The sequence below is a fragment of the Falco biarmicus genome, chromosome 10, assembly GCF_023638135.1.
Source record: "Falco biarmicus isolate bFalBia1 chromosome 10, bFalBia1.pri, whole genome shotgun sequence".
Lineage (NCBI taxonomy): Eukaryota > Metazoa > Chordata > Aves > Falconiformes > Falconidae > Falco > Falco biarmicus.
This window is the reverse complement of record NC_079297.1, coordinates 32,867,830-32,892,638: the sequence shown is the minus strand read 5'-3', so window position 1 is coordinate 32,892,638 and position 24,809 is coordinate 32,867,830. Positions and strand designations below refer to the sequence as shown.

The window sequence follows — 24,809 nt, the reverse complement described above, 5'->3', positions numbered from 1 at the left end:
AATTCTTGTGTTGGCTAGCCTCTCAACTACTTTTAATCTTTCTCATCTATTTCTGGGCTGCTCTGCCTATGGGCCGCCTTGTTATTCAGGTACAATGCAGTCTTGGGGGAGTTCTGTCTACAGGGTTTGGGATCAAGACTTTCAGTGGAAATTGCAGAATTTCAATTCAATATGATTCCAGTACCCACCCACCCCCCATCGTTATAATCTTTTAAGTGTGTGTGAGCACTTTGCTATAAGACTCTGCATTTTTGCATTTTTTAATATTTAGAAGTGGGGCCAAGCATTGGGAGACTTTTAAGATTCTGACATGATTTTAGCTTTTTGCTGCAAACATCAAATGAATTTAGCTTTTGTTTTGTTTTTACTGATTTTAATGCATGAAGACATGTGGTACATAAATTCAGGCAGCAGAGTTGCCAATCAGTAATGAAGATGCTCTGTCATTTTAACTGTGTGGGTGCTTAATCATTTCCCATAATAATCCTCTGCTTTAAAGTACAAAATAAAAGGGATTCCTACAGAGGCATTGTGCTCCTCTGCAGACAAGGAAACATGGCATCTTTTAAATAATGTTGAAACGCTTCTTTCCTCTGGTACCTTAATTCTGAGTAGATAGATTATAATAACTATTCCTACTTAAATACTGCTTTTCCTCCTTTGACCTCACAATGCTTAAAAAGGGGATAATGTCACAGAAACAGAAGCTGAGACAAAACACTGAAATGCCTCGACCAAGGCAACCCAGCACATCCAGATCAGAGCCAAGAACAGAATTCCCATCTCCCGAGTCCCAGGCCAAGGCTCTACCTTCTAGGCTAGTGGTCCTTGATTTTTTTTTTTTTTTTTTTTTAATTAGGTAAGCCTCACTCTACTACTTTACCTCCCTCCTTACTCCTCTTTCTCCCTCACCACTGATTGCTGTTTCCTTATATGCTCCCCTCCCTCCTACTTGCATAATTAATTTTCCAGACTCATCCTGTGTCCTCATTTCCCGCCTGGTGTGCTACTGGTGCCTCTTCTCCAGTCACCCGCTTGCATCACCACCACCACCACCACAAAGCATGGCTCCTACTGAGCTTCTTTGCTTGGTGTCAAGCCACATGTGTCCTTTCCATGCTGGTGTGACTCACGGGCAGCAGCCTCTGCTTAGGCTGTTTTGTCCCTGCTAAGCCCTTTGGGTCAAGAAGCTGTGCAGGTACCTTAGAGTGATATCTCAGTTAACACAAATGCACTGCTTTGCCTTTTGCTGACTAAGGAATCTCTAACCTGTGCTCCACGTGCAGTAGAGAAACCAATGGAAGCCTTGGAGCATGTGCTTTTAATCTTTGGTACCTGGAGATGTTTGGACCTATATCTTGCATAAAGTTTTTTAAATGCTCAGTTGACTGCTGGGGGTTGAAAACTTGGCTTTGTCAGCCTGAACCAGGAAAATAGATCTTTCCACTGGGGGCAGATGAATGTGCTTAGTTTTAAAGCGTGTGCTTTTCAGATAAGGAAAGAAAGTCAAGAGATGCAGTTCTGGATCCATTTTTAACTTGAAGTTCAATTAGAATTCAAATATTGTTCTTGATTGCAAATAAGCATTTATATTCCCTGAAGAGAGAAATGTAGCACCTACAGTCCTAGGTGAATGCAGAGGCTTTGGGACTTCTGAACAGACAGGTATTTTATGCCAAACTGACTTAAAAATAACCTGCATGATTTAAGCATATTTACATAAAGCAAAGTTAGTTTGTGTGTGAGCTCAGAGAGTTAAGTTGCTTCCAGGATATATATGGAAAGCAGATAGGTAGGCTGCCTAGTTTTGAAACTTGAAAAGGATATGTGAAGTAACATGGTAATAACTGCACTTGTTTTTTCTTCAGGGTATCTTTTTTTTCTGAGCACTGTCCTCTGTTCCTTTCTGAATGCCCTTGTCTTAGCCCTGCTTGCTCTCTTCTGTACTTCAGTCTGCTCATTTGTCCTGGCAGCCATTTGTTTCAGTGATGTATTTTCTTTTTGGCCCTGAAACTTTAAGGAGAGAGAAGGCAATTTATGTGAAAAATCACTTTATCCAGATTAATGACTGCTGCGCTTGACTGTTATCACAGCGTTATTAGCTAGAATTTTTTGCTGGAGTGAGAGAACAGAAACCACTGCTCGGATCCTTGCTGTCTGAAATTGTAGTTGTGGAGACACATCAGGCTGGTCCAGAAAAAAACAAGTACATTCAGTCAGAGGAAAAGCTATATATGTAGAAGGTGTGGTTGAGATGTGCTTTTAATGTTAGCAAGTAATAACTGACTAATTGTCAGTGGGTTCAGATGAAGAACCAGCATTGGGTCATGTAGCTTGGGGTCTGTTGCCAAAAGCTGAGTTTGCAGAGGAAGAAACCTGGATGTTCATTTCCAGCAGGAAACAAGCAGAGTATAACTGAACTACAGAATGTGCTCTTACGATGGTGTGAAGTCAGAAGGAGTTGGTGGCATTACTGCAAGCCTGAGGTCAGAATCTAGCCACATGTATGGCTTTAATGCTTTAATCAAGATAACGGACCTCCTGTGGTGGGAGTGGGCAGGCTTGAAGGAATTAATGTTTTAATCATAACAGCCGTGTGAAAGCTCCTTAAAGATAAGTCAGCTGGTGTGATGTGGTAAATTTCTGTTAGGATTCAGTGTCAGGATTTGGTGCAACAGCTCCTGAAATTTTCCAATTGTTTCCCTCTTTCCCTGTGTTCTCAGAGGTGCCACTGTTGTGCGAGGGGAACTCTGGGGTCAAACAGACCTTAAGCTTTAGAGCATCTCCTGAAGGGTGGTGGATGGGAAGCACTGTTCTGCTTCTTAAATGTTTTATAGAAGTCACCCTAAACACATGGTTACCTCAAACCAGAATAAGCTGAGAGGAGTACCTAAATGAAAATGGGTCTGGTAGATGTAAAAGGAGCACAGAATGACAATTGCCTTAGGGCATGTGTACCCAAACGGTTAGCTAAGGCTCATATATATGCAAAATGCAGTGGCAGGGGAAGACCTATGTGGGATATACAGGGCTGAACTGTGAGTGTTCCTTATGGTGATGGAGAGTTTGAGCAGTCTTCGTGCTGGGCAAGTGAGTTAGTGTTAAATAAAAAATGGGGTGGATAAATCTACTTTTGCATTCATAACGCATTATAAGAGAAAAACATTAGGCGATTTTTGGATCCTGGATTAACCTGAATCTTACCTCTGAAGATAAGAGATTGCCCATTTATCAGCTGAGAATCACAGCATAGAAACAGTGGGAGAAAAATAGTTCTTGTGTGAGTGGATAGTCAACTGAGGTAGAAATCAAATACGTAATGCTACATCAGGGACTACAAAGGGGTTTTCTAATTACATACAAATTCAGATTATCAGCCTTTCCTCTATTCCTAAAACAAAGCTTGAGGTCCTCCGTGATTTTCCTTTTAGAGTAGAGTTCTGTGAAGACAAGGTCCAGAGGCAGTGGTTTGTTTTTGTTTTTGTTTTTTTTTTACAGTTTAGCACTTACCGGAGCCCTGAATGTTTCTTCTGCTTTTGGGGTTTAATTTCTACTTCCTCCAGACCATAGGGATACCATTCCTTTACATTTCCACTCTTATCAGCAGTCGCAGATGCCATAGCTTGCCTAGAAGGTTGCCAGCTCTTTCGAAGTTCCTCCCACGAGGATGAAGGTGTATCCTTCCTTATAGAAGTACTTTACCAAAAATGCTTCCACAACTAGAATGCTGTTGACACATAGTCCATAGTTGTAACTTGCAGCATCTAAAATCAAATTTAATTCCATTGTGTTTCTTGGTTCTTACTGTTGCATGTTTTGTGTGGAAAATAAGGTGCAATTTGGACACCTGGATTTCTTTCAGTTTCGTGTCAGGCCGACTGCTGTGGCTCAGTGAAGGACGGGGCCCAAAGAAGTAAGAAAAACTGAATTCATTTAATCAGCTAAAAAGACAAACTTTTATTGTTTTTCAGGAGGGAAAAGGAAGATACCTAGATAATTAGAGGGTTTTTAGTCTTCCCTCGTAAAATTACTAATGGTGTGAATTCTTCAGACATCAGTTGTATCAAGTGTTTGCAGGCTTCATTTATTATCTACTAACCAAAATTAGCATTGTAGAACCAAAGCAATACCAAGCTTTTCTCCTACATTTCTGTTGAGAACACTGTATTTATTCAAGATTTTAGAAGCAAGTCTCTGGAAACCCCTGATTGCTTCAGAAAAGGATTCCCCTTTACACTATACAGCAGGCACTGAAACCATGATACAAAATTTATTTCATGCTAGAATTGTTTTGCATAACATTGTGCATGCATTTTACTCAGTACTAAATTGCATACAATGCTGTTGTCTTGTTTCTTAAACTTTGAGACCATTTATACTTGAGTATTTTCCTGATTTTTGTACTATAAGTCCCAGTTTTAAAATAACACCTCTTTGTTTAAAATTCATACTGATTACTTAATATGAACAATTTATGAAGGGTTTTTACGTTGGATCTATACATCGATAAAATACAACATAACCAGAGCTGGAAAATTAACCAGCTGTTACTGTCAGGTCCGAAGGAAGGTCCCATGTGTCACAAGCATGCCAACAAAAACAGACAGGAAAAAGTTTTTCTTATTTTTATACACTTCTAGCTGGATTAAAAGTTCTTGATTTCCATGTCGGTGTGATGAACTGTGAAGGCGTGGTCAATATGACCGATGACTGCCTGATTGCACTTTTTAAAACCATTACTCTGTATCTTGTATACAAAAAGAAGCGATCCATAGCAAAGAAATGTACAGTTTTATAATGTTTTACATTTTGGCTACAACAATGTATGTAAAAGTAAAGAGCTTTGAAAGAAAATATATAACTTTGCTTTTTTTTTTTCCTCCTTAATCATACATTTGCAGTGTTTCTTGTTGGTTTTTTTGTTGGTTTTTTTTTGTTGTTTTTTAATTTTTGTCTTCATGCAATTCATGCTATGGAACAAAAAAATAGATTAAAAAAAAAATCTTCTACAGTTTTGTTACATTTTGGCCGTAGAAAAAGCCTGCATCTCTAGTACAACTCCAAAACCACGAAGAATCATCCATAAAACCTGCATGGAGCGAGTTAACTTTGTCCAAATGAGAAGGTCTTCTATGCCTGCACAGTTCCACACAGATGTTTATTAGCCATCAATGTTCATCTCCATCTTGCCTTGTCAGGTCACTCTGACTGCCTCTGTTGGCATATATTTAGCAATGACTGGACTTTCTTTGCAAAGATCTGCATGTAAAGAATACAATCAGTACTTGAGCTTCTTCCCTGTGCTTCTCACATCAAGCTTGGCATCTTAGTTTTAAAGGAAGGAGGAAAAGGTGAAATAGCTACATGCAGAGGCAGCCATATTCTTCTTCAACAGGATTTTTTTTTCCCATGCAGTCAGCCAGACTGAGACCTCTCTACAGTGTGTCTGAGTATTGCTTTCAGCTTAAAATAGGTGCCCATGCAAAGTTTCATCCTACTGTGCTTGTTTGCTCAAACTCCTGCAGGGTTCCTATGGCTCAAAAATATCCTGAGAAAAGCAAAATCTTCCATCGTTGGCATGTTTCAGCATTGACTAAATGCCTAACCCATTCCATACAGAGCCAGTAGATCCACCATCAGCCAAAATAAGCATATGCTAGCAGGATGCACCAGGAAGGAAACTAGCTGGTGCATCTACCCTTCATCCTAGGTACTGATACCATGCAGCATGTATGGCCCACCAGTACTACGTAAATGCCTGCCTATTGTCATCTGAGTGCTATTTTGGAGTGTTGTCACCTAGCATCAATAGTAACACCGTTCCCAGCAGGTGCTACTGTGAGACATTGCATCTTCAGACTTAGTCACCTGGATTATATGCAACATAGCATAGGCTAATTGAAAATAAAGCTTTTTAGACCATTCTCTGCTACTGATCCATGCTACAAAATAGATGGGATGGGAGACCAAGAACGTCTCACTGGACTAGGAGAGCTGTAGGGCGCAGACACTGAGGATAATCCTATCGCTTTTCCACTTATGCCAGCTATGCTGTTAAGGCTCCGTGACATTTCGTAACCTTCATTTAAAAGAAAAATGCAAAGTACAGCATTGGATCAATGACAGAATGGACTAAGAATGAGGTCAACATTGTAGCCAGTTCATTAGCATCTGCATGCACAGACATGCCGAGAGTAGTATCACTTGCAACATGACTCAGAAGGCCATTGAAGTACAGAACAAGTTTTAAAAAAATAAATATATATGTAAATAAAAAAATCATTGTTTCTCAAGGATGGTCAGGCTATGTAATTGATCCTAAAGGCAGCAAGATGGTTGTACCCTAAAAAAAAAAAAAAGTCAGTGGGAGGGTTTTTCTATGTCTCTGTCATACACTCACGCATACCTCTCCTTTCCACTTCATGCATTTTGACCTCAGACAAAACTGGTATCTTTGGGGGCAGGAGGGGGAAAAGGCAGCAGAATCCATGGAATTTATTGTGTTGCTATAGAGATACTACTCCTTTGTTCTCAGCATTAAAAGAAAAAAAAAAAAACAACAACAAAACAAGAAAACCCAAATAACCAAAATTGCATGCATTGTTTCCCTCCCTCCCTCCCACGCATCTTTTTCAGACATGCACGTAGACAGCTTAGCAAGTGTACAAAGAGTTGCACAAACTATGGATGAAATTCTGTTGGAACAACAATTAAGATGCTCTCAACGTGTTTCAAACAGGCCAACAATATGCTGACATATATTACTCTTTAGCCAACCAGCCTCTGTTTCATTCAGTAATGAGAGGCGGTTGCAGTGCATCGTGAAAACCATACATTCCTCATCCCAAAGGATGTGCCATTTGGAGTGTTCCCCTGATCCACTGGAACCACCCAAACTCGCCCAGGCTGAATGAACACGGCCAATGCTTATCCAATACAGAATCAAGTAAAACACTTTGCTACAAAGGTAAATTTTAAAGGATATACTTTCATATGAAAGTCTTGTGGTCCAACTATATCTTTGTTGATGATAAGCTTTAAACTTATAAATACATACACTATCTATAACTGGCATTTACTATAACTATTGCCCATCATACAATGGCACATGGGAATTCTATTCTCCATACTCAGTGTATGGTTACATCATACAATCTTCGCATTTTTAAAATATTGACTATATCATATACTATATACAGTACACCAGTGATAAACACTGATTTGAAGAGAGATTTCTTTTCCAATTTTCCCATTCCTTATCAACTTTGATGCATATACATGTAATTAATTTTGCTTTGTATGGTTTCCTCATGTTAAAATTATTTAAACAAAACAGCCTATTTTAAGAAGGGAAGGTTTTTTTCATTTTATTTTACTTCTGTTGCTAAAGAAATTAATCTGACCATTAGCAAACTAAAATGCAGTTACTTCTGAGAGATCTGTAGCTGTCAGAAGTCTGAGAAACTAACTAGTCATGATTTATTTATGAAAATGATTTTAGATGGATTATTTTCCAATTATAAGACACCTGTGCTAACAGATGTTCTTGTATGCCTTGCTTTCTCTGTTGAACTAAACAGCTATGAATATCCAAATAATTTGTTTTAATGTTCTGTTAAGGTATCTGAATACTCATTTCATATTTCTTGAGGATGTTTTGCTTTTGTGTTTTATTTTTTCTGTCTGCCACCTCCAAGTCTGTGCTGCTCAGAGTCTGGTAAGATCTGTGAGCTTTCCAAGTGGCAAACCTTCATTGCTACAAAATGTTAATTGGCCTCTCCTTGGAGGATGAAGTAGTTTAAAGACATTGTAGAGCATCCTCCACTAAAGCTTACTGCACCAGCTGGGGTGGAAGGCTTGACTGCCTAGCATAGCTGCATGGGGTAGTTACAGCTCCTCAGGCTTTTCTTTCTGAAAGAAATAGGTTAGAAACTCCAAATGCAGACATCAGGTGGTGGTTTCCAGCCCAAACGTGCATCCCTACAGCAAGCGCACTATTGCGTGCTACAGCTGACTTTCTCTTATTTATTTAAAACGGTTGCTAACTACATGGTTAGAGGACCCCAGCTACATACCCTTTCTTATTCCTCCATCAGGCGGGCAGGGATATTCCCCGGTTGATAAGAGGAAGCAGGGTCCATATCTCTCCCGAGTGCCAGAGCGGGTAAAGGGCAGGCCCTCATCAGGCGTAATAGCCTGGTCTATGTGGGGACAGTCTTCGTTTGCCAGCGCCGCCTTGGCCACCTCACCATTCAGTTTCGAATCTTCAAACATATAAGCAGAAGGCTATTGAAACACTATGCACTGTTTATTAGAGTTCCAGCTGCAAATTAAGGGTTCACAGCTAAAGAGTTCTATAGCGACACTGTAAAAGGTAGCACATCTGTCCTAGACACTGCGTTCATGTGCACTGCACCAAAACAAAATAAAATAAAGTCTGTTAAGTGGGAGGAGAAACAAAACGTGATCATGTTAGGTGTAACAGCAGCCACCTGTACTTCCACACAGAGGGGCAGTTTCAGAAACGGGTGTACATTGGTTCCTAGTCCTGCGAGCAGAAGACTGCAGTTAGAAATCAGGTTATGTTTTTGCATGACATCGGATGGTGCATGAATGACCTGTTTGTCATGAAGCCTACTGTCGCTCAGAGCTTTGGAGAGGCAGTGGACTGTGAGTTGTGTTTTAGTATTTGAGTATATTCTGTTTGTGCTGATTTATACCTGTGTGCAATATTACTGAGGGGAAAATTCCTGCTTTTCCCCTCCCCAAAATTTACCCAGATTGTTTTATAGCATTTCCAGTATGAGTCGTGCAGAATGGCTGTACACATTTTAGACACACAGAGCACATTACGTATGAAAATATGACAGCAAAATGTGGTTTTTTAAAAAAAGCAATCCATTTTCTGATGTTCTCTGAAACACATACAGTATTTGCAATGCCAGCACAGGACGCTACATATAGAAAACACTACAGCAGGCCATGAATTTGGAAAATAGAGTAAAATTTACTCTCAGCTGAAAATAATGAAAATAGGTTTTCAGATTTGCCCAGTTTGCCCCACACATTCCCATGAGGATAGACTGAGAATAGCATGTTTTCTCTGTGTGACTTGTTTTATATTTATAAAACAATTTAAAGTGCTATTTAGTGTAGGATTTATTTTAGGGTTTTAAAGTGCGAATTAACGTATTGAGAATATACTCGAAATATGGCACAGCTCAATATGAAGAAGCTGAGTATTTTGGTTGAAAGGAGGAAAAAACAGTCAAAACGTGCTTTCTGAAGTTTCACAAATACTGAGATATGTTAACTGAGTGGTACTGGCAGCATCCTACACCTCGGTTGCACAATGCTTATTACCTAGACACTGTAAGGGAACGGATGGTCCTGCAAGTCTCTAAGGAAAGACAGACTCAACGGATAGACTTCATTTCAGTGCATCTTCCAGATTCCTGTGTTAACTTGTTCTGAACACCACGTGATACTGTAATTTACTTTTCAATGGTTTTGAAGCCAAGTAATAAAACAAGCCCAAAAGAAAAAATATGTTAGGTAGGGTTTGGAGATGTGATTCTCATCCTCTGGTTTCAGATGGACGACGTAGATGAGTACTGGGCAAAAGCCTTTTCAAGTTCTATTTGTTGCTTTGCACACACACACGCACACACACACACACACACACAGAGATGTATATGACACATACTGTGCATCTATTCATGCACCAGTAGTTGCATTCTATGCATTCTATGCCTTTACTTCTCTGTTATTTATGTGTCACTGGTTTGTCACACCATAAACAGTCTTTTCTGCAGATCTCACCTCTGCCTCCTTTCATTTCCATGCAGTAGCAGCCAATTATTTTCCCAAAGAGGGAGACAGTAATATTTTGTTTTTAAATAATTAGGTCTTTCAATACATTTTAAAAAATGGCAAAAGCTATAGATGCATTTTAATACTTGTAGTCACTAATTTCAATAGGATTCTAAAGTTTTAAGGTTTCAGAGTTGCAATTCCTTTCTGTTCACAATACTTACTGCTATTTAATTCCACTCTTTACACAAAAACCTGGCACAGCTGCCATAGTAACTGTGACATTGCAGGTACTGAGCTAAAAATCACTTAACTGTATCTGGGAAGAGCTGCTGCTGTCTTCATGGGGATGAGCAAAGAACTGAGCTTCTTTATAAGCCTCTACTACTACAATCTGATGACTCTAATCCTGAAATGAGGGAGGCAGCTATGTCAGCAGAGCTCTGCATTGACAGCTCTGAGACTCCCACTGCTACACCTGAGCCTGGGTTTGCAAACTAAATTGTTAGTGATGGAGAGGGCACTGGTCCATTTCTGGAGCTCAAAACACCGCTGAGCACAGTGGTTGTGCGTGGGTCAGGCTGCTTACTGGTAACAGCCATTGATCCTTTTGGAAACAGCTTGCAGGCTCTGTTGTGCTTGAATGACGAAAAAATTGACCTTCTTGAAATTAATGTCTGAAATTGCATTATATATCCCTAGCAACTTGAGCTGGAACTTGCTCTCACAGCCTTCTCAGGCTCCCTTAGCACTGATGAATTTTTCTCTATACTTGTTGAAAATCCACAACCTTGTTATTTTATTTCTATTTGATAGGAAGATAACAGATTAGCTGGAGATGTGGACAAATCACTGAACTGTCCTACTAATGTTCCTTGAATATTCCATGTGTGGGCTGTGCCTTAGGGATCCCATTCTGGATAGCAATGCTAATCCACAATGACAGTTTTGCTAAGTATTTAGGAAGCAGAGAAATTAGCAGCATAGAAGACTGCATCTATTGCTGGTGTATAAGTGTTAAGTAGGCTAGCTGTGTTACAAACCACTGTCTGCAGCACCTAATTCTCTGAAGGAAGGACTCGACAATCACATGATATCTGATATGTAATTACTCTGTCATGGGAATAAAGAAAACGTCACTGGCTTCATCAGCCCACAGTCAGAAGTTCCCATTGTTTTCATTAGCAGATCTACACGTGGAACCATTTCGGGAATGAGGTCTAAAGATGGAATGAAATGATGTTATTTTAGGTTGAGTTCTCAAGTCTCATGTTTGCTTTTTCCAAGACTGACCTTGGGTTTGACAGCACTCCAGATAGAGCAAACTACTGAAACCATTACTGTGTGGTAACTACCAGTCTAGTTATACCAATTACAACTACTTCTAGGTGCTTATAACTTCCAAGGCTTGATTCTGGCCTACCAAATTCCCATGAGTCTTTCCATCCCTGCTAACAGAATCTGAATTAGGCTTGCACAGCATTTTTTTGTTCTTTAAGTTCTGTTTCATGCAGAAAAGTCAATGTTATCTGTTTTGCAGATGGGTAAACACTACCATGCAGTGAAGTGACCTGCCCACTGCTATGTAAGAAGTTATTTACAACAAAATCTTCTGACTCTCAGCTTGGCAAATTATCTCCAAAATTGTCATATCTGTGAACACCTAGTTAACTACACCAGCTTTAAACATTCTCCTGCAGAGATTTGACTGAGAGGCTAAAGAAAGTATTCAGCAGGTCTCCCGGGTGAGTAGTTTGTTTCACAGCTACCTCTTCTTTGTGGTTTCTGCTTTCTTTTTTCCCCCATCTCATCTATCTACATTTGCAGAAAAGTACAATTAAAATGCCTTGGGTGTTTCCAAGCAAACACTAAATTTCAATATGGGGAGGAGGGATTCTGAAAAAAAAAAAAAAAAAAAAAAAAAGGCTTAGGAGGACTGCTGGATTTTGTGTTAGTATATTCTGCTTATTGTGGAGAAGCACAGTAGAGACTGCTCATGTACTTGCTGCATGGCTCATCTCTTTTGTCATAGCAAATGGTTGCACACTGGCATAGTGACTTACCCAATGCTGCTAGTTTTGATTATATGGTGGTCTGACCCTGAATATCCACCTATTCGAACTGCACCTTAAGTTCAGAGTATCAGTGGACATAATTACTGATATATGCATTGACCTCAATCTATGCTTGGAAATGTACAGAAGTGGTTCTCATACTGGGGAAGTCATCCCAGTCCTCTTCCCTTAGGCAAACACTGCCTTTCTCCAGCAGCGTCCAAGAAACAAGTTTCTGGTCTACCCTTCTTACCTTGGACGTCTTTAGAAATTGTGTGTGGGTCAGGGGTGGTCCCAATCCACACTGCTTCCTCTTAGGGTTGTAGCTGCCCCCCCTCCTTTGTCTCCCATGTGTCTAAAGAGCTGTGAAGTGGTCACTTGCCCCAAAGACTGGATGAGTTGAAAGGCACTCTCAGGGTGGACCATTTTCAGTCCTTATGGGATTGGAAAGCCAATGCCTTTTCCAGTCCTTATAGGAACTTCTGTAAGTCGTAACCACTTTGGCTGAAACAGGGCTGAGAAAAACTCCGCAACTGATAGCATGGTATCCATGCATATTTACCCAGGAGTCAATATCTGGCTTCACGAACCATGCCAGATTCTTTGACATTGTGCTAAAGAAGATGGGGTCTTCTCAGCCCTAGATCACAAACACAGCAATTAAGAGACATAGTGCTGTTCCCTTTGGTCACAACTAGGTCACTGGCAATCTCTTCCAGGAGAACACAGACTCTCTTCCCCTTTGCTACCCTTGTTTAAGGATTAAAAGAGACAAGGACCCAGCTTGAGTACCTACAACTTCCTTGAGTAGCCATGTGCCATTCCACAAAGGTTCAAGGGAATTCAGGGTTCTGCAGCCCTGTTACAAGGGTAGGGGTTGACACGGAGGAAGGAGGTAGGAGCAGTTGAATGCAAAACAGGGCCAGAACTGAGAACGGAAATTGCTTGAAAGATGAGCTCTAGAACAGGTTCTGTGCATTTCTGACATATAAACTATTTTCTGAAATGTTGATTTCTACACCAAAGTAGAACTTTCATTTTTATTTTGCAAGAACATACAGGATATTGGTCTGAAGTTGCAGAGAAACTTCTTTTTGTACTTCTCTTTGTAGCTTTTGTTATTATTTGGGATAATTTTGATTCATTGGTACATCTAACGGTTAACAGTTGGACTTGATGATCTTAATGTTCTTTTCCAACCTAAATGATTCTATGAAGGTATTCCTACTGGGGAAACCTTGTCTGACTAAAGTTGCATTCCACATCACCACCCCCTGTACACCCAAAAATTAATCTACAGCTTGTCTAGATCTTGACTGCTCTTATAGTCCTGATCCCAAACCTGGATTGCCATTGTTATGGTCTGTGGGTAGTCCCAATCCTGACTAATTGAGAACGTTCTTCAGTTCTCAGTCAAAGCTTGAGGGTCATTTTCATTTGCTCATTTTAAACCCCTGTTGCTAACTCTAACATGCGCAGTAGATGCCTGAAGTCTCTTCTGAAGAAGGATCTTTGCGAGGTCCCTCACAGCAGAGACCTTTAATCCAACTGGATCCCTGAAGGAAGTAATGGTATGTTGTCTATTGAGTGAATTAAGTACTATTCTATTTTTTCAGTCCTTTTGCACTTGTCTGGTGATGTAAAAGGACTATTAATGTGGCAAACATTAGTTGTCTTATACTATGCTGGCAACAGGAAACTCTCTTGGTATTTTGGTTTTCCCTGGCTCTTGTGCTATTGACAGAAGGTACAGGAACAGAGGTGGCATGGGCAGGGTGAGGGTGGAGAACAGCTGTGCTTTAGCTTTTCTTAGCTACAAGCCTATTAACTGGAAGTAGGAAGCAGAGCAGCTGTGAGGCTGTTGTAGTTGCTGCAGGAGGACACAATTTCACAGCTGTCTTTATTCTAGAGAAAATGCAAAGATTTTACATTCCTTTTTGCATCTTATTTTTGCAGCATCACTTTTGTCTGGTACTTCTTGTGCTAAGCCAGTGATTGTGATGAAGTTAAGAATATGCATTCAAGTATTCAAACACATTTACTCTGATTTGTGGAAGGGTTAAGAGCTGCTCATCATCTGAAAATACCCATTCGCTTTGTATCTCTAGATTTCACTTCCCTAGTGAGCCGTCTAGGGAAGATGCCCCACTGGACCTGTTGTTCACAAACAGAGAAGGACTTGTGGGTGATGTGATGGAGGCCGTCTTGGGCACAGCAATCATGAAATGCAAGAGGTTTTGACTCGTGGAGAAGTAAGGTGGGGTGTCAGTAAAACCACTGCTGTGGACTTCCAGAGGGCTGACCTTAGCCTGTTTAAGAGCCGGGTTGACAGAGTCCCTTGGGAAGCAGTCCTGAAGGGCAAGTGAGTCCAGGGAGGCTGGACATTCTTCATGAAGGAAGTCTTAAAGGCACAGGAGCAGGTCATCCCTATGTGCCACAAGATGAGCTGGCAGGGAAGAAGACCAGCCTGACTGAACAGAGAGCTTTGGCTGGAACTCAGGGCAAAAAAAGGAGAGCATATGACCTTTGGAAGAAGGGGCAGGTAACTCTGGAGGACTACAAGGATGTCATGGGGTTATGCAGGGAGAAAATTAGAAGGGCCAAAACCCAGCTGGAAATTAATCTGGCTACTGCCGTGAAAGATAATAAAAAATGTTTCTATAAATACATTAGCAGCAGAAGGAGGGCCAAGGAGAATCTCCATCCTTTGTTGGATGTAGGGGGGAAACATAGTGAGAAAGGTTGAGGAAAAGACTGAGGTCTTCTTTGCCTCAGTCTTCAATAATAAGACCGATTGTTCTGCAGGTACCTGGCCTCCTGAGCTGGAAGACAGGGATGGGGAGCAGAGTGAAGCCCCCATAATCCAAGGGGAAATTATTAGCACCCCGCTACACTGCTTAGACACACACAAGACTATGGGGCTGGATGGGATCCACCCAAGGGTACTGAGAGATCTGGCAGAAGAGCACACCAAACCACTTCCAATCATTTATCAGCAGTCTGGGCTAACTGGGGAGGTCCCAGAAGACTGGAGGTTGGCAAAGGTGATGGTCCTGTACCACAAGGGCAGGAAAGAGGACCTGGGGAACTACAGGCCTGTCAGCCTGACCTCAGTGCCAGGGAAGGTTCTGGAGCAGACCATCCTGAGCACCATCACGCGGCACGTGCAGGACAGCCGGGGGGTCAGGCCCAGCCAGCACAGGTTTAGGAAAGGCAGTTCCTCCTTGAGGAACCTGATCTCCTTCTATGCCAAGGTGACCTGCCCAGTGGACGAGGGAAAGGCTGTGGATGTTGCCTGTCTGGACCTTAGTAAAGCCTTCGGCACCGTCTCCCACAGCATCTCCTGGAGAAAGCGGCTGCCCACGGCTGGGAGGGGTGTGCTCTGCGCTGGGCTGGAAGCTGGCTGGACACCGAGCCCAGAGCGCGGCGGGGAATGGAGTTACACCCCGCTGGCACCGGGCACAAGCGGCGTCCCCAGGGCTCGGTGCTGGGGCCGGTCCTGCTTAATGCCTTTATCGATGATCTGGGCGAGGGGATCGAGTGCTCCCTCGGTACCTTTGCAGATGACACTTGCTGGAGGCAGGCAGGCTCTGCAGGGGGGTCTGGGCAGGCTGGGCCGATGGGCCAAGGCCAATAGTATGGGGTTCAACCAGGAGAAGTGCTGGGTCCTGCTCTTGGGTCACAGCAACCCCACACAGCGCTCCAGGCTTGGGGCAGAGTGGCTGGGAAGCTGCCTGGTGGGAAAGGACCTGGGGGTGCTGGTGAACAGCCAGCTGAACATGAGCCAGCAGTGTGCCCAGGTGGCCATGGTGGCCAACAGTATCCTGGCTTCTATCCAAAACAATGTGGCCAGCAGGACCAGGGCAGTGATTGTCCCCTGTACTCGGCACTGATGAGGCCGCACATTGAATCCTGGGTTCAGTTTTGGGCCCCTCACTGCAAGAAAGACATTGAGGTGCTGGAGTGTGTCCAGAGATGGGCAATGAAGGTAATCAAAGGTCTACAGAGCTGGTCTTGTGAGGAGCAGCTGAGGGAACAGGGGTTGTTCAACCTGGAGAAAAGGAGGCTCAGCAGGCAACTTACTGCTCTCTACAATTACCTGAGGTTGTAGCCAGGTGGGGGTCGGTCTCTTCTCCCAAGTACTAAGTGACAGGGCAAGAAGAAACAGCCTCAGGTTGCACCAGGGGAGGTTTAGATTGGATGTTAGGAAAGATTTCTTCACTGAAAGCGTGGCCAAGTATTGGAACAGGCTGCCCAGGGAGGTGATGGGGTCACCATCCCTGGAGGTGTTTAGAAAATGCATGGATGTGGTGCTTAGGGACATGATTTAGGACTTGGCAGCCCTGGGTTAATGGTGGGACCCAGTGCTTAAGGTCTTTTCCAACCTAAAAAATTCTATGATTCTATGATTTCTTTCCAAATGTTCCATGGAAAGATTTAGAGTTCAATTCCCTACACTCTTGAGTCTTTAATTCAAATTTCACTCCTGTTAGCAGGTTGTTTCTGTTTTAGTTGTCTGGGTAGTGTTTACTGCCCATTAATATTCATTGGCCACTCATCAATTACATCAGTATAAATCACTTTATTTCTTTGCACTAGACTCCATCTAAACTCTGGTGTGCTTCTTCACTGATTAAGGGAGGGTCAGAGCATAATAGCAAGTCTGAAATTAAAGGAACTTTGCACTGAGAAAAATACACGCTTTTCTTGAGTTAGTACATGGCTATAGTGATTTCAGAGGTAACATATTCTTAATTGTCAGTAAATTCTAAGATTAGTAGAAATAAGCTTCCTGCTGTCCCTCTAGAAAATTATCAGAAATGCCTATCAGCTATTTTTTATCATTCTTTTGAAGTAGTGTTTGGGGGTAATTGGCGGAGATTGTAAACAAAATACTTTGCACAGGACCTGATTCAGCAAAGTAACAGTTACACTTCTGTGCCAGACCATCTTCGGCTACAGAAATCAATTTCTATGGGCTCCAGAGCCTCATGCAGGATTTAGAAACATGGCTCCCATGGGTAGGGGCTCATTTTTGTTGTTGTTAAATCAGGTCCTTAGAGTGAAAGGGATATAACTATATTAAATTAGAAAAAGAATTATGGAGAAGATATATTAAACCACAGACAAAGGATGATGAAATGATGAAATTACAGTTTGGAGAGTATGGAAGGAAGTATAGCATAGAGAGGAACAGCATAGAAAATATGGGTTTAAACTTATGAAAATGAGTAACGATGCGTCAGCATGGGCATCACTGGATTTCAAAATGGCAGTGAAAAAAATCCTAAATTGGTAGGCTTTGGAATTTTTTCTGCTGGAGAGTAATGAAAATTAATTTTTCCAATGCAGACTATCTGAAAAAAAAAGAAGGCAATTTAACTAAGTAGGTCTATTGTCATACCAAGTACTTACTCTTTGCATTAATACCTCGCATCAGGTTTTGTGTCACAACCTCAGTGAAGTTACCTATAGTCTGTGACATTCCTTGTTCTTTTGCATTAAAGAACTGTATTGTAATCTCCTCGGCTGCCCAACATGGAGCTCAGGTTGATGGGAATTGGAGAAAAACTTCACAGAATAAAATGTGACAGTCTGTAACATACACAAGTTGCAAGCAACGTACAGTAATAACAAGTAAATGTTAACAAACAGAGCGAAAGAGAGAAAGAGAAAAAGAGAGAGAAAATGTGAAGAACATGTAAAAGAATTAAGATTCCTATATAACAACTCAGCTTTAGTTCCCCCAATGTTCTAAGGCCATTAAAATAAAAATCTTTATTAGTTCTAGGTATCTTTATTAAAGTTTCCTGATTTTATTATTACTGAATATTTTGAAAGTTGCTACGAAGCTCTACTGAGTAGATATCACACTGATGGACTTTACAGTGGCATGAGAGCAGAATTTAGTATGCTACATGAATACCCAGAATCCTTCCGACCCAACCTACCTCTTCAACATTTACTCACCACCGTGTTGACCTGTGTCCCTCCAGGAATCCGTGTCCCCCAGTAAAGGCACTCCAGTGACGGTGGTGACCGCCTCTGCCAGTACTAACTGGCCAACATAGTAACGTCACTCCCAGAGAATATCACCTTTGAGAGGTACTACTTCTTGAAGTGAGGTGACAGTATGTTGGCTGCCTACCTACTGGTATCGCTAGAGGAAATACAGGAGTTCTAGTTAAGTAGATCCAGTGCATCTTGCTAGTGCAGATATTATTGGATATGTGCTTAATGCAGTGCTGAGAACTGTTGCTCCTGGAAGTGCTGCATTGCAAAGAGCTGTGGAAGATCTCTCCTAGTTTTATCCTGACATTTCTGGGGCTTCACTTATACCCATCCTGGACTTCTGAGAGTCTCACTAATACCATATTTTGTAGAGTGCAGTGGGTTGTTGACAGGTCAGGTAGAGATTGCAGGAAAATGCAGTCAGGTGAGTCATGCTACAATCTTATATTACCGCTCTGACTGAGGAATACAGTATGATGATCTGTACAGTATGGAAGGTGTCTGAGACATGGAGCATGGATGAATACAAAGAACAATGACAGCAGGAATGGTAGATTGCTTGTTATTTTGGCTTTGTGCTTGTAAACATAAAAGCAAGTAACGGAAAGGCTTGGAGAAAATTTCCAGCAAGTACAGAGTAAGAGGGATGTAAGCAAGTGGACTGGGCACAGAACTGGGACCTCGCACCCTAAACCCTGTTGCCCCTGGCCTTTTGTAATAAGGGCTGAATCATCCCATCTATCTAGTTCTACTGCAGCAGAGATTTACTTCTTGCACAGAGGTGCCTTTTGTTGTATCTGCCCTGCAAACACCAGTCATACTCCCAGTCCAGCAAAAGAGAGAGATGCCACAAGTACGTCTTTTGTGTCCCAGGAATGCATTCTGCACTGGATGGCCAGGGAGCTGCAGTGGCAGGCATGCGCAGGCAAGGGGATTTACTGTATTTACATCTGCCTTGTGCTGGAGGGTTGGCGCAGGTTGGCCTTATTTGGCTGGAGTGCTTGTATCTGTGTTTTCCCATCACTAAAAGTGCCTTGTGCCCATTCAGTTATTAAGGCATGAAAAGTCCTAAGATTTATTATTTAGTTCTGTGACTGTTTTTCAGCTTAGTGCAGTCCTGCCCTTATACACACTCATCCCTGCCTGTGGCCAGACCACAGGGGGCTCTGTGGGAGATTTATTTTTTTTTTTTAATATCGCACATAGGGCCAGAGAAAAGCAGGAAACCCAAAGCGCTCTGCTTGAATTCATAGTTCCTCCTTTTTGATTTCAAATGACTTGGTATAAAGGGTGTTATTTTTTACTCAAATTCTAAAGTAAACAAGCACCGTAGTACAAGTGACACCCACCGGTTGTATCTCTACAAGATATGACAGGTGAATAATTGTACAACAAAGTATTACATTATATAGTTACAAATTCTGCTTTGCATGTGATCCACTATCATACGCAAATATCACAAAGCTATAAGATTGCAGAAATGCCACGTGGGGCAGGGGGCAAGGAATAGATCCAAATTGCTTCCACCTAACTGTAGGCGCTTCACTGAGCATCTTAAGTTAGAGCTGCAGTCACCTGAGATCACTTATGGAGAAAGTCACCTCCAGAGAGCAATTCAGATCATAAATGAGTGAATTACTCTCCAAGACTGCCTGTCTCTTCTTTCAGTGTAAGGGGGACTTCAGGCAAATGCATCTTATGTTAAATGAGAAGACCTGAGTGTTATTCCTTTTATTTTGGGCTGTTACAATTTCTACATTAGATCCAGAGGACTTTATCTTCAGTGATACTGAGATGTGATCATCACCTCATTTTCTATTTTGGAGTGATGAATTTTGGACTTTTAAAGGCTAGGAAGGCTAAGTATAGGGAGGAAAGAAGTATCATCTCCCTATTACCTTTTCCACTGCCTTTTTAGTATTTTTTATGTCCAACATGTTTAAACATCAAAGTTTTTTGAGCTGAAACAGACCTAAACTCTTGGCAGTTACATTGCTGTCTACTGTCCATCTTACAGAGAAGGCCAAAGGTTTTATGACGCTAAAATTAGATGGTTTTTTTTTTAATGTTCAGAGGCATGTGATCAAAGAATTTGCTTCCCTGTGGCTTGAAAGACCACCACAGTAGCTACATACCTATGGCTTTAACAATGCTTTGATATTCATAAAAGTCACTGAAGTTCACAAACCACAGTGAGATGTTAGGCAGCATAATGGGCCTGTGACAAGAACTGCCAAGAGTCCCCAGCTCCCACTGAGCATTGGCACTGGAATTACAGTGCTCAGCACACTTCTGACGTTAGAACCGGTGTGTTGCACAAGGAATACTGGTTATTTAGGTTATGGCGACAGAAGGGATGAAAAATTAAACCCTGAGTAAAGAGCGGCTCCTTCAGAAAGCATGAGTGATAAAGCTGAAATGTAATTCCACATTATTTCTTTAAAAGGAGATCAGCTCTCTCTCAGGAAATTGGATTGAAATGATAGGTTCCTAATGTCACAGCTTGCTCTAGTTCATCTGACCATGGAACACACTGGAGTCACTGTAACTGTGTAGTTCCCCTCTGTCGGTGATAGACTTGGATTGCTTTAACTATTCAGACATGGGGATAGACAAGGAGTGGGTTATGGAAAATTGTTTTGTGGGCAGGTAAGTAAAACAACCACAGAAGTTTTTCTGAAGCTAAAGACTGTATTAGCAATGACAGACGTTTTCCCTTTCCTCTTAGCTGCTTGAATTCTAATAATATGTCTTCCATATTTTACAGCTATGCAATGAGTAAAGAATTTTGTCATCAGTACACCATGAAAAAGGCTGGAAAATACATTTGTATGAAGATACAGTATCCTTAGAGTATAGCTTAAGTGAAGCTGCATGCAGAGGGGATCAGAGAGGTGAGAAACTCTTATTTTGGCCATATTAAAGTCAATATAAGCACTGTTTGCGCTGGTGTTGTAAATGTGTATATGAAAACAATAAAAGGTTGGGGTAGACCTCTGAACAAACCCAAAATAACGCATCACCTGTGCTTATGTATTATGGATGCATTCTTAAGACCACTGTGGCACCAGACAGTACTGTAGACATCAAATGAAGTTATGAATTCCATTCATATTCTAAATTTCTTTTACAGTGTTGGAAAATGACATTTACCACTTCATCCTATGGCAACTTTAAGATTTAACCGTGCAGTCAACCTGTCCTTCAGGTAAGCAAACAGCTCGCACAAGAGAGGGTCTGAAGAGCTGAGTAACGCTTTCAAAATCAAACTGAGTGCTTTATTTTGCATGTTTTGAGGTTTTCTTACAACCTCGTACCTTAAAGTATTTTTCACTACGTGTACTGAGATAAATTACTTATACCTGTAGGAGAGTGTGTGGTTTTGGACAAATTAATTGGTTGAAACTGTTTTTTTCTGTTTTGCTTCTGTTTGAAGCAAATTTTGCTTTGCTTTTTTGCTATTTTGCTTTTGTTATGATACCGACTGTTTGGAATACTCAGAAGCCTTTAGATAAAAGACACTGCAGCACAGCAAACTATGGTTGACTGATGCTTGTTTAGTAATGTTCAACTAGTGGCTTTTCCACAGGCCTTTCAAGTGATCATGTTTAATTAAACTAAGCCCTGTGTCAAATGAAAATACTGGAGATTACTTCCATTTTCTCTTTGCTGTCTACTTAGTCTATCAGGTATTTGATTGTAATATAGCAGTTGTCACATATTCAATGGTAAAATGAAGCCCTGATCTTGAACGGGGCCTGTAAACAACACTGCAACATAACAAAGTTAATAGTTTGACGTGGGGATGCTAGAACTTCGTTTGTGTGTTTTAAGTGGGGACACTGTGTCTTCTGTAGTCTGAGATATCCCTGAATCAAGGAGTTTTAGTCCAACTGGTCAGGTGAGATCTGCTGCTTTGTATCAGACCCAGTTCCTCCAGGCACTATATAAGCAGTATCTTGAGAATTTACAGGCATCAGAAACTGCTTTGAAGAAGACTTTTCGCATAGAGGAAATCTCTGCTTTCTTGATACTGCTGGTAAAGGCCTGCCTGTAGCAGTAGCTCTGCCATCCTCTACTCAGAAGTGCCTTTCCTCCCCTTCTGCTGGCTTCCCAGCCACCCATGGATGGGATTGGATGGGATGGAGAGCAGAAGGGGTTGCTGCAGGAAGAGGAGGCATGGTAGAATCCAAGTCTGACATTCTTTATATCAAATTAAAATCAAGTGCTGTTATTTAAAGATACCCTCCTGCCACGTGTAGATTAGCCCAGGACTGAGCTGCTGAGAGTATTGGGGACAATCTAACAATGTAATTCAAACCTAACAGAATTTAAATGCAAACCATCTTTGCTTTGCCTGCAAATGACCATAGCATCATTGGCAGCAGCTGTGCAGCCTGTAGGCTAAGTCTGCTGTTTGCGTGGCGGTGCCAGGGAGGTGTTCCTTAGCCCGAGAGGAGGCACTGAGCCGTGGCTGTGCAGAGCCCTCCGCAGAGTCCCCTTGGCCCTGTGTGGATGGACCAAGAACAGCTGTGAACTGCTGACTTGGTGCATCAGAGGGCTAGGGAGAGAGGGTCATATGTGGAACTATTTCATGCTCATCATGGTTTTGTGAAGTGTTTAATCATTCCACCACACGTAATAGATGGAATGAATAACTTCATGTGATGTGCTTTACACCTGAGCAGCTCAACAGGCTTTTTTTGGAATAGTGTACATCGCATGACCTTATATCAGCTAGACACTGCCACATCGAAGCTTTACAGTTAAAAATTACAGAAATATCTTGGACAACTCGGGCATTATTTTAGAACGTTAGGCACCCAGTCTGTGTTCCTAGTACAGTGTTAACTGGTTGTTTACAGTTAGGTGCTGTTAACCAATCCAACTATTTTACAGTATGGGAAACAGTTGCTGTTTGCAGGTCTCTGCTTTCATATAATGTGCAGGTTATAGTTTCAGGAACAAGTCAGTGCCTACGAATGCTTCATATTACATAAGTGAACCTCAACATCCAAGGCAATGCAAATCTTGTTTTAACAGTTCAGTTCTGATCTTGCTTATTATTTCTTAATTTTCTCTAGCACACGTACAGATCTTTCCCTGTTAGGAAGCTAAGAGATGCAGGCAGTATTTTTTGCTGCTAGTGGTGCATAATAATCTGAAACACAACTCCAGCAACAGTGTTACCAAGTCCATTTTGTTCACTGAAGTATACTTCTGTGCTTTGTTACTTCTTAAAATATATATGTTTGTATATGTATAAAAATAGTCTCTCTTAATTATTGCAGAAATAGATAAGTTGCTGTTACTATCAATACTTCATGGATATTGTGGTAACAGCTGATTTTAGAGCACTGATGGTGGCAAAACAGTTCCACATTGAACCAAAATTACACGTATTCTCAGGATACCAGTGTGGAATTGCACTGAACTCGTAGAGTTCTTAGTCCTCTAGTTTCCAGAGAGGACCAGGGTAGGTAATGGGAGGAACTTTATAAAGCAAGGGATTTCTGAGAAGAAAGTCACTCTGTAACTGACTGCAAAAGTACTCGAGTGTCTGGCATCTCTTGCACATTACAATTGGGTAGTTGGCATATTGCTTACAGTAGGAGACACACTGTATTGTTTGTGCCCTCTTTCCCTCTTGATACGTGATGCCAAAAAGACATCGACTTATGAGAAAGTTTGCTGCTTGGACATGAGTTGTGATAAGCATTTGCAACCTGAGGGGAATGGATGATAAAACCATACGCTTATGCACCAAAGATACAATAGGAAAGAGACAGTCTATCAGTCACGTGAATTGTGATTGGCCTGTTGCAATGGAATAGCCTTTAACCCAAAAAAAAGCTATTTACCTTCTCAATGGATTTTACATAGTTGCACAAAAGGGAAAAGAAATAAGAAAAGAAGAGAATAGAAAAGAGAAAGGTTCCCACCAGCTCCTCCCCTCCAAAATTAGCATTGGCATTGGTGAAATCACACACAAAGGAAAGTCTCACTTTCTTTGTGCCTCTCACAATGACATCGACATGCATGGCTATGAGATGACGAGAGAATACCTCACTCACAATGAGTAACAAATTAGAATTCTCTTCAAAGTAAAAAAATGACAACACAAGACCATCATAGCTATATGCTAGCTCTTTCAAAATATCTCTTTTTGACTAGATGTCAGTTAAAATCACTTGACTGGCAATCTGTTCTATCTAATACAACACAGGGGGGTATTCTGAATAGGCTGAAGAATGTCCACTATGCAACTTGGCTGTAACATCTGCCAGAAATGCAGTTGTCTTTGTTTTCAACATGGTTATCTACTTTGAAATTACTCCATAGAATAAATAGTGATATTCCATGGGTAGAGGTAGATTATGGGGTTTAAATAATCGAATTGGAGCCCCGTAACTTCATGTGCTATAGGAGGATTCTCATAAAACTGAGATATTCCCATAATTAACCACTAGCCATGGGATATTATAATATATTCCATGGTGACTAGTATTTTTTCCATTTCTGTCCCCCCTCCCAGTAGAATTAGTATGATTAATTTTGGTCTGGTTTCACCTATTGCTAACATGAATCAGTATAAATAAAAATAAGAATACCATATTATGAGGCGATCACTGTTTAGGCCAGACTGGCCCGTAATGACCAGTCAGACCTTTTCCAGTTGGCCTTTGCTGCTAGAAGGTTGAAAGAGCTGTAACTCACCAACCCATACTTGCAAAAGGAGCATGTTTTAGAAAATGTGGTTCAAAACTCTTGATAGTTCTAAATGCTAAATTCTAGTGGAATATTATAGAATAGATTGATTTGCATGCCATGGAATAAACATCCTTACATCTAGTCTTGTCTCAGAGTGAGTCATTTTGCATTAGTGTCAAGAATTTGAGCTGTTGTTCTACTTTGCAGTTAATCATCAGA

At 41.3% G+C, this 24,809-nt stretch overlaps 1 protein-coding gene across 4 annotated transcripts in view; it reads right to left on the bottom strand.

The window, feature by feature from the left end:
* KCNC1 (potassium voltage-gated channel subfamily C member 1) overlaps positions 1-24,809 on the bottom strand; it is a 130,486-nt gene that overhangs the window by 14,241 nt on the left and 91,436 nt on the right. Inside the window, exons 3-4 of one of the 4 annotated variants that reach the window (XM_056353824.1) lie at positions 8,076-8,264; positions 4,136-6,079 (exon numbers count right to left, since the gene is read on the bottom strand). The exons of 1 other annotated variant lie outside the window; for it this stretch is intronic. In XM_056353824.1, coding sequence (XP_056209799.1) covers positions 5,943-6,079; positions 8,076-8,264 — 326 coding nt within the window. In that variant the 3' untranslated portion in view covers positions 4,136-5,942. Of the gene's footprint in view, positions 1-4,135; positions 6,080-8,075; positions 8,265-24,809 lie in introns of those variants that run through there. 2 more of the 4 variants (XM_056353827.1, XM_056353829.1) reach the window with 2 other exon arrangements.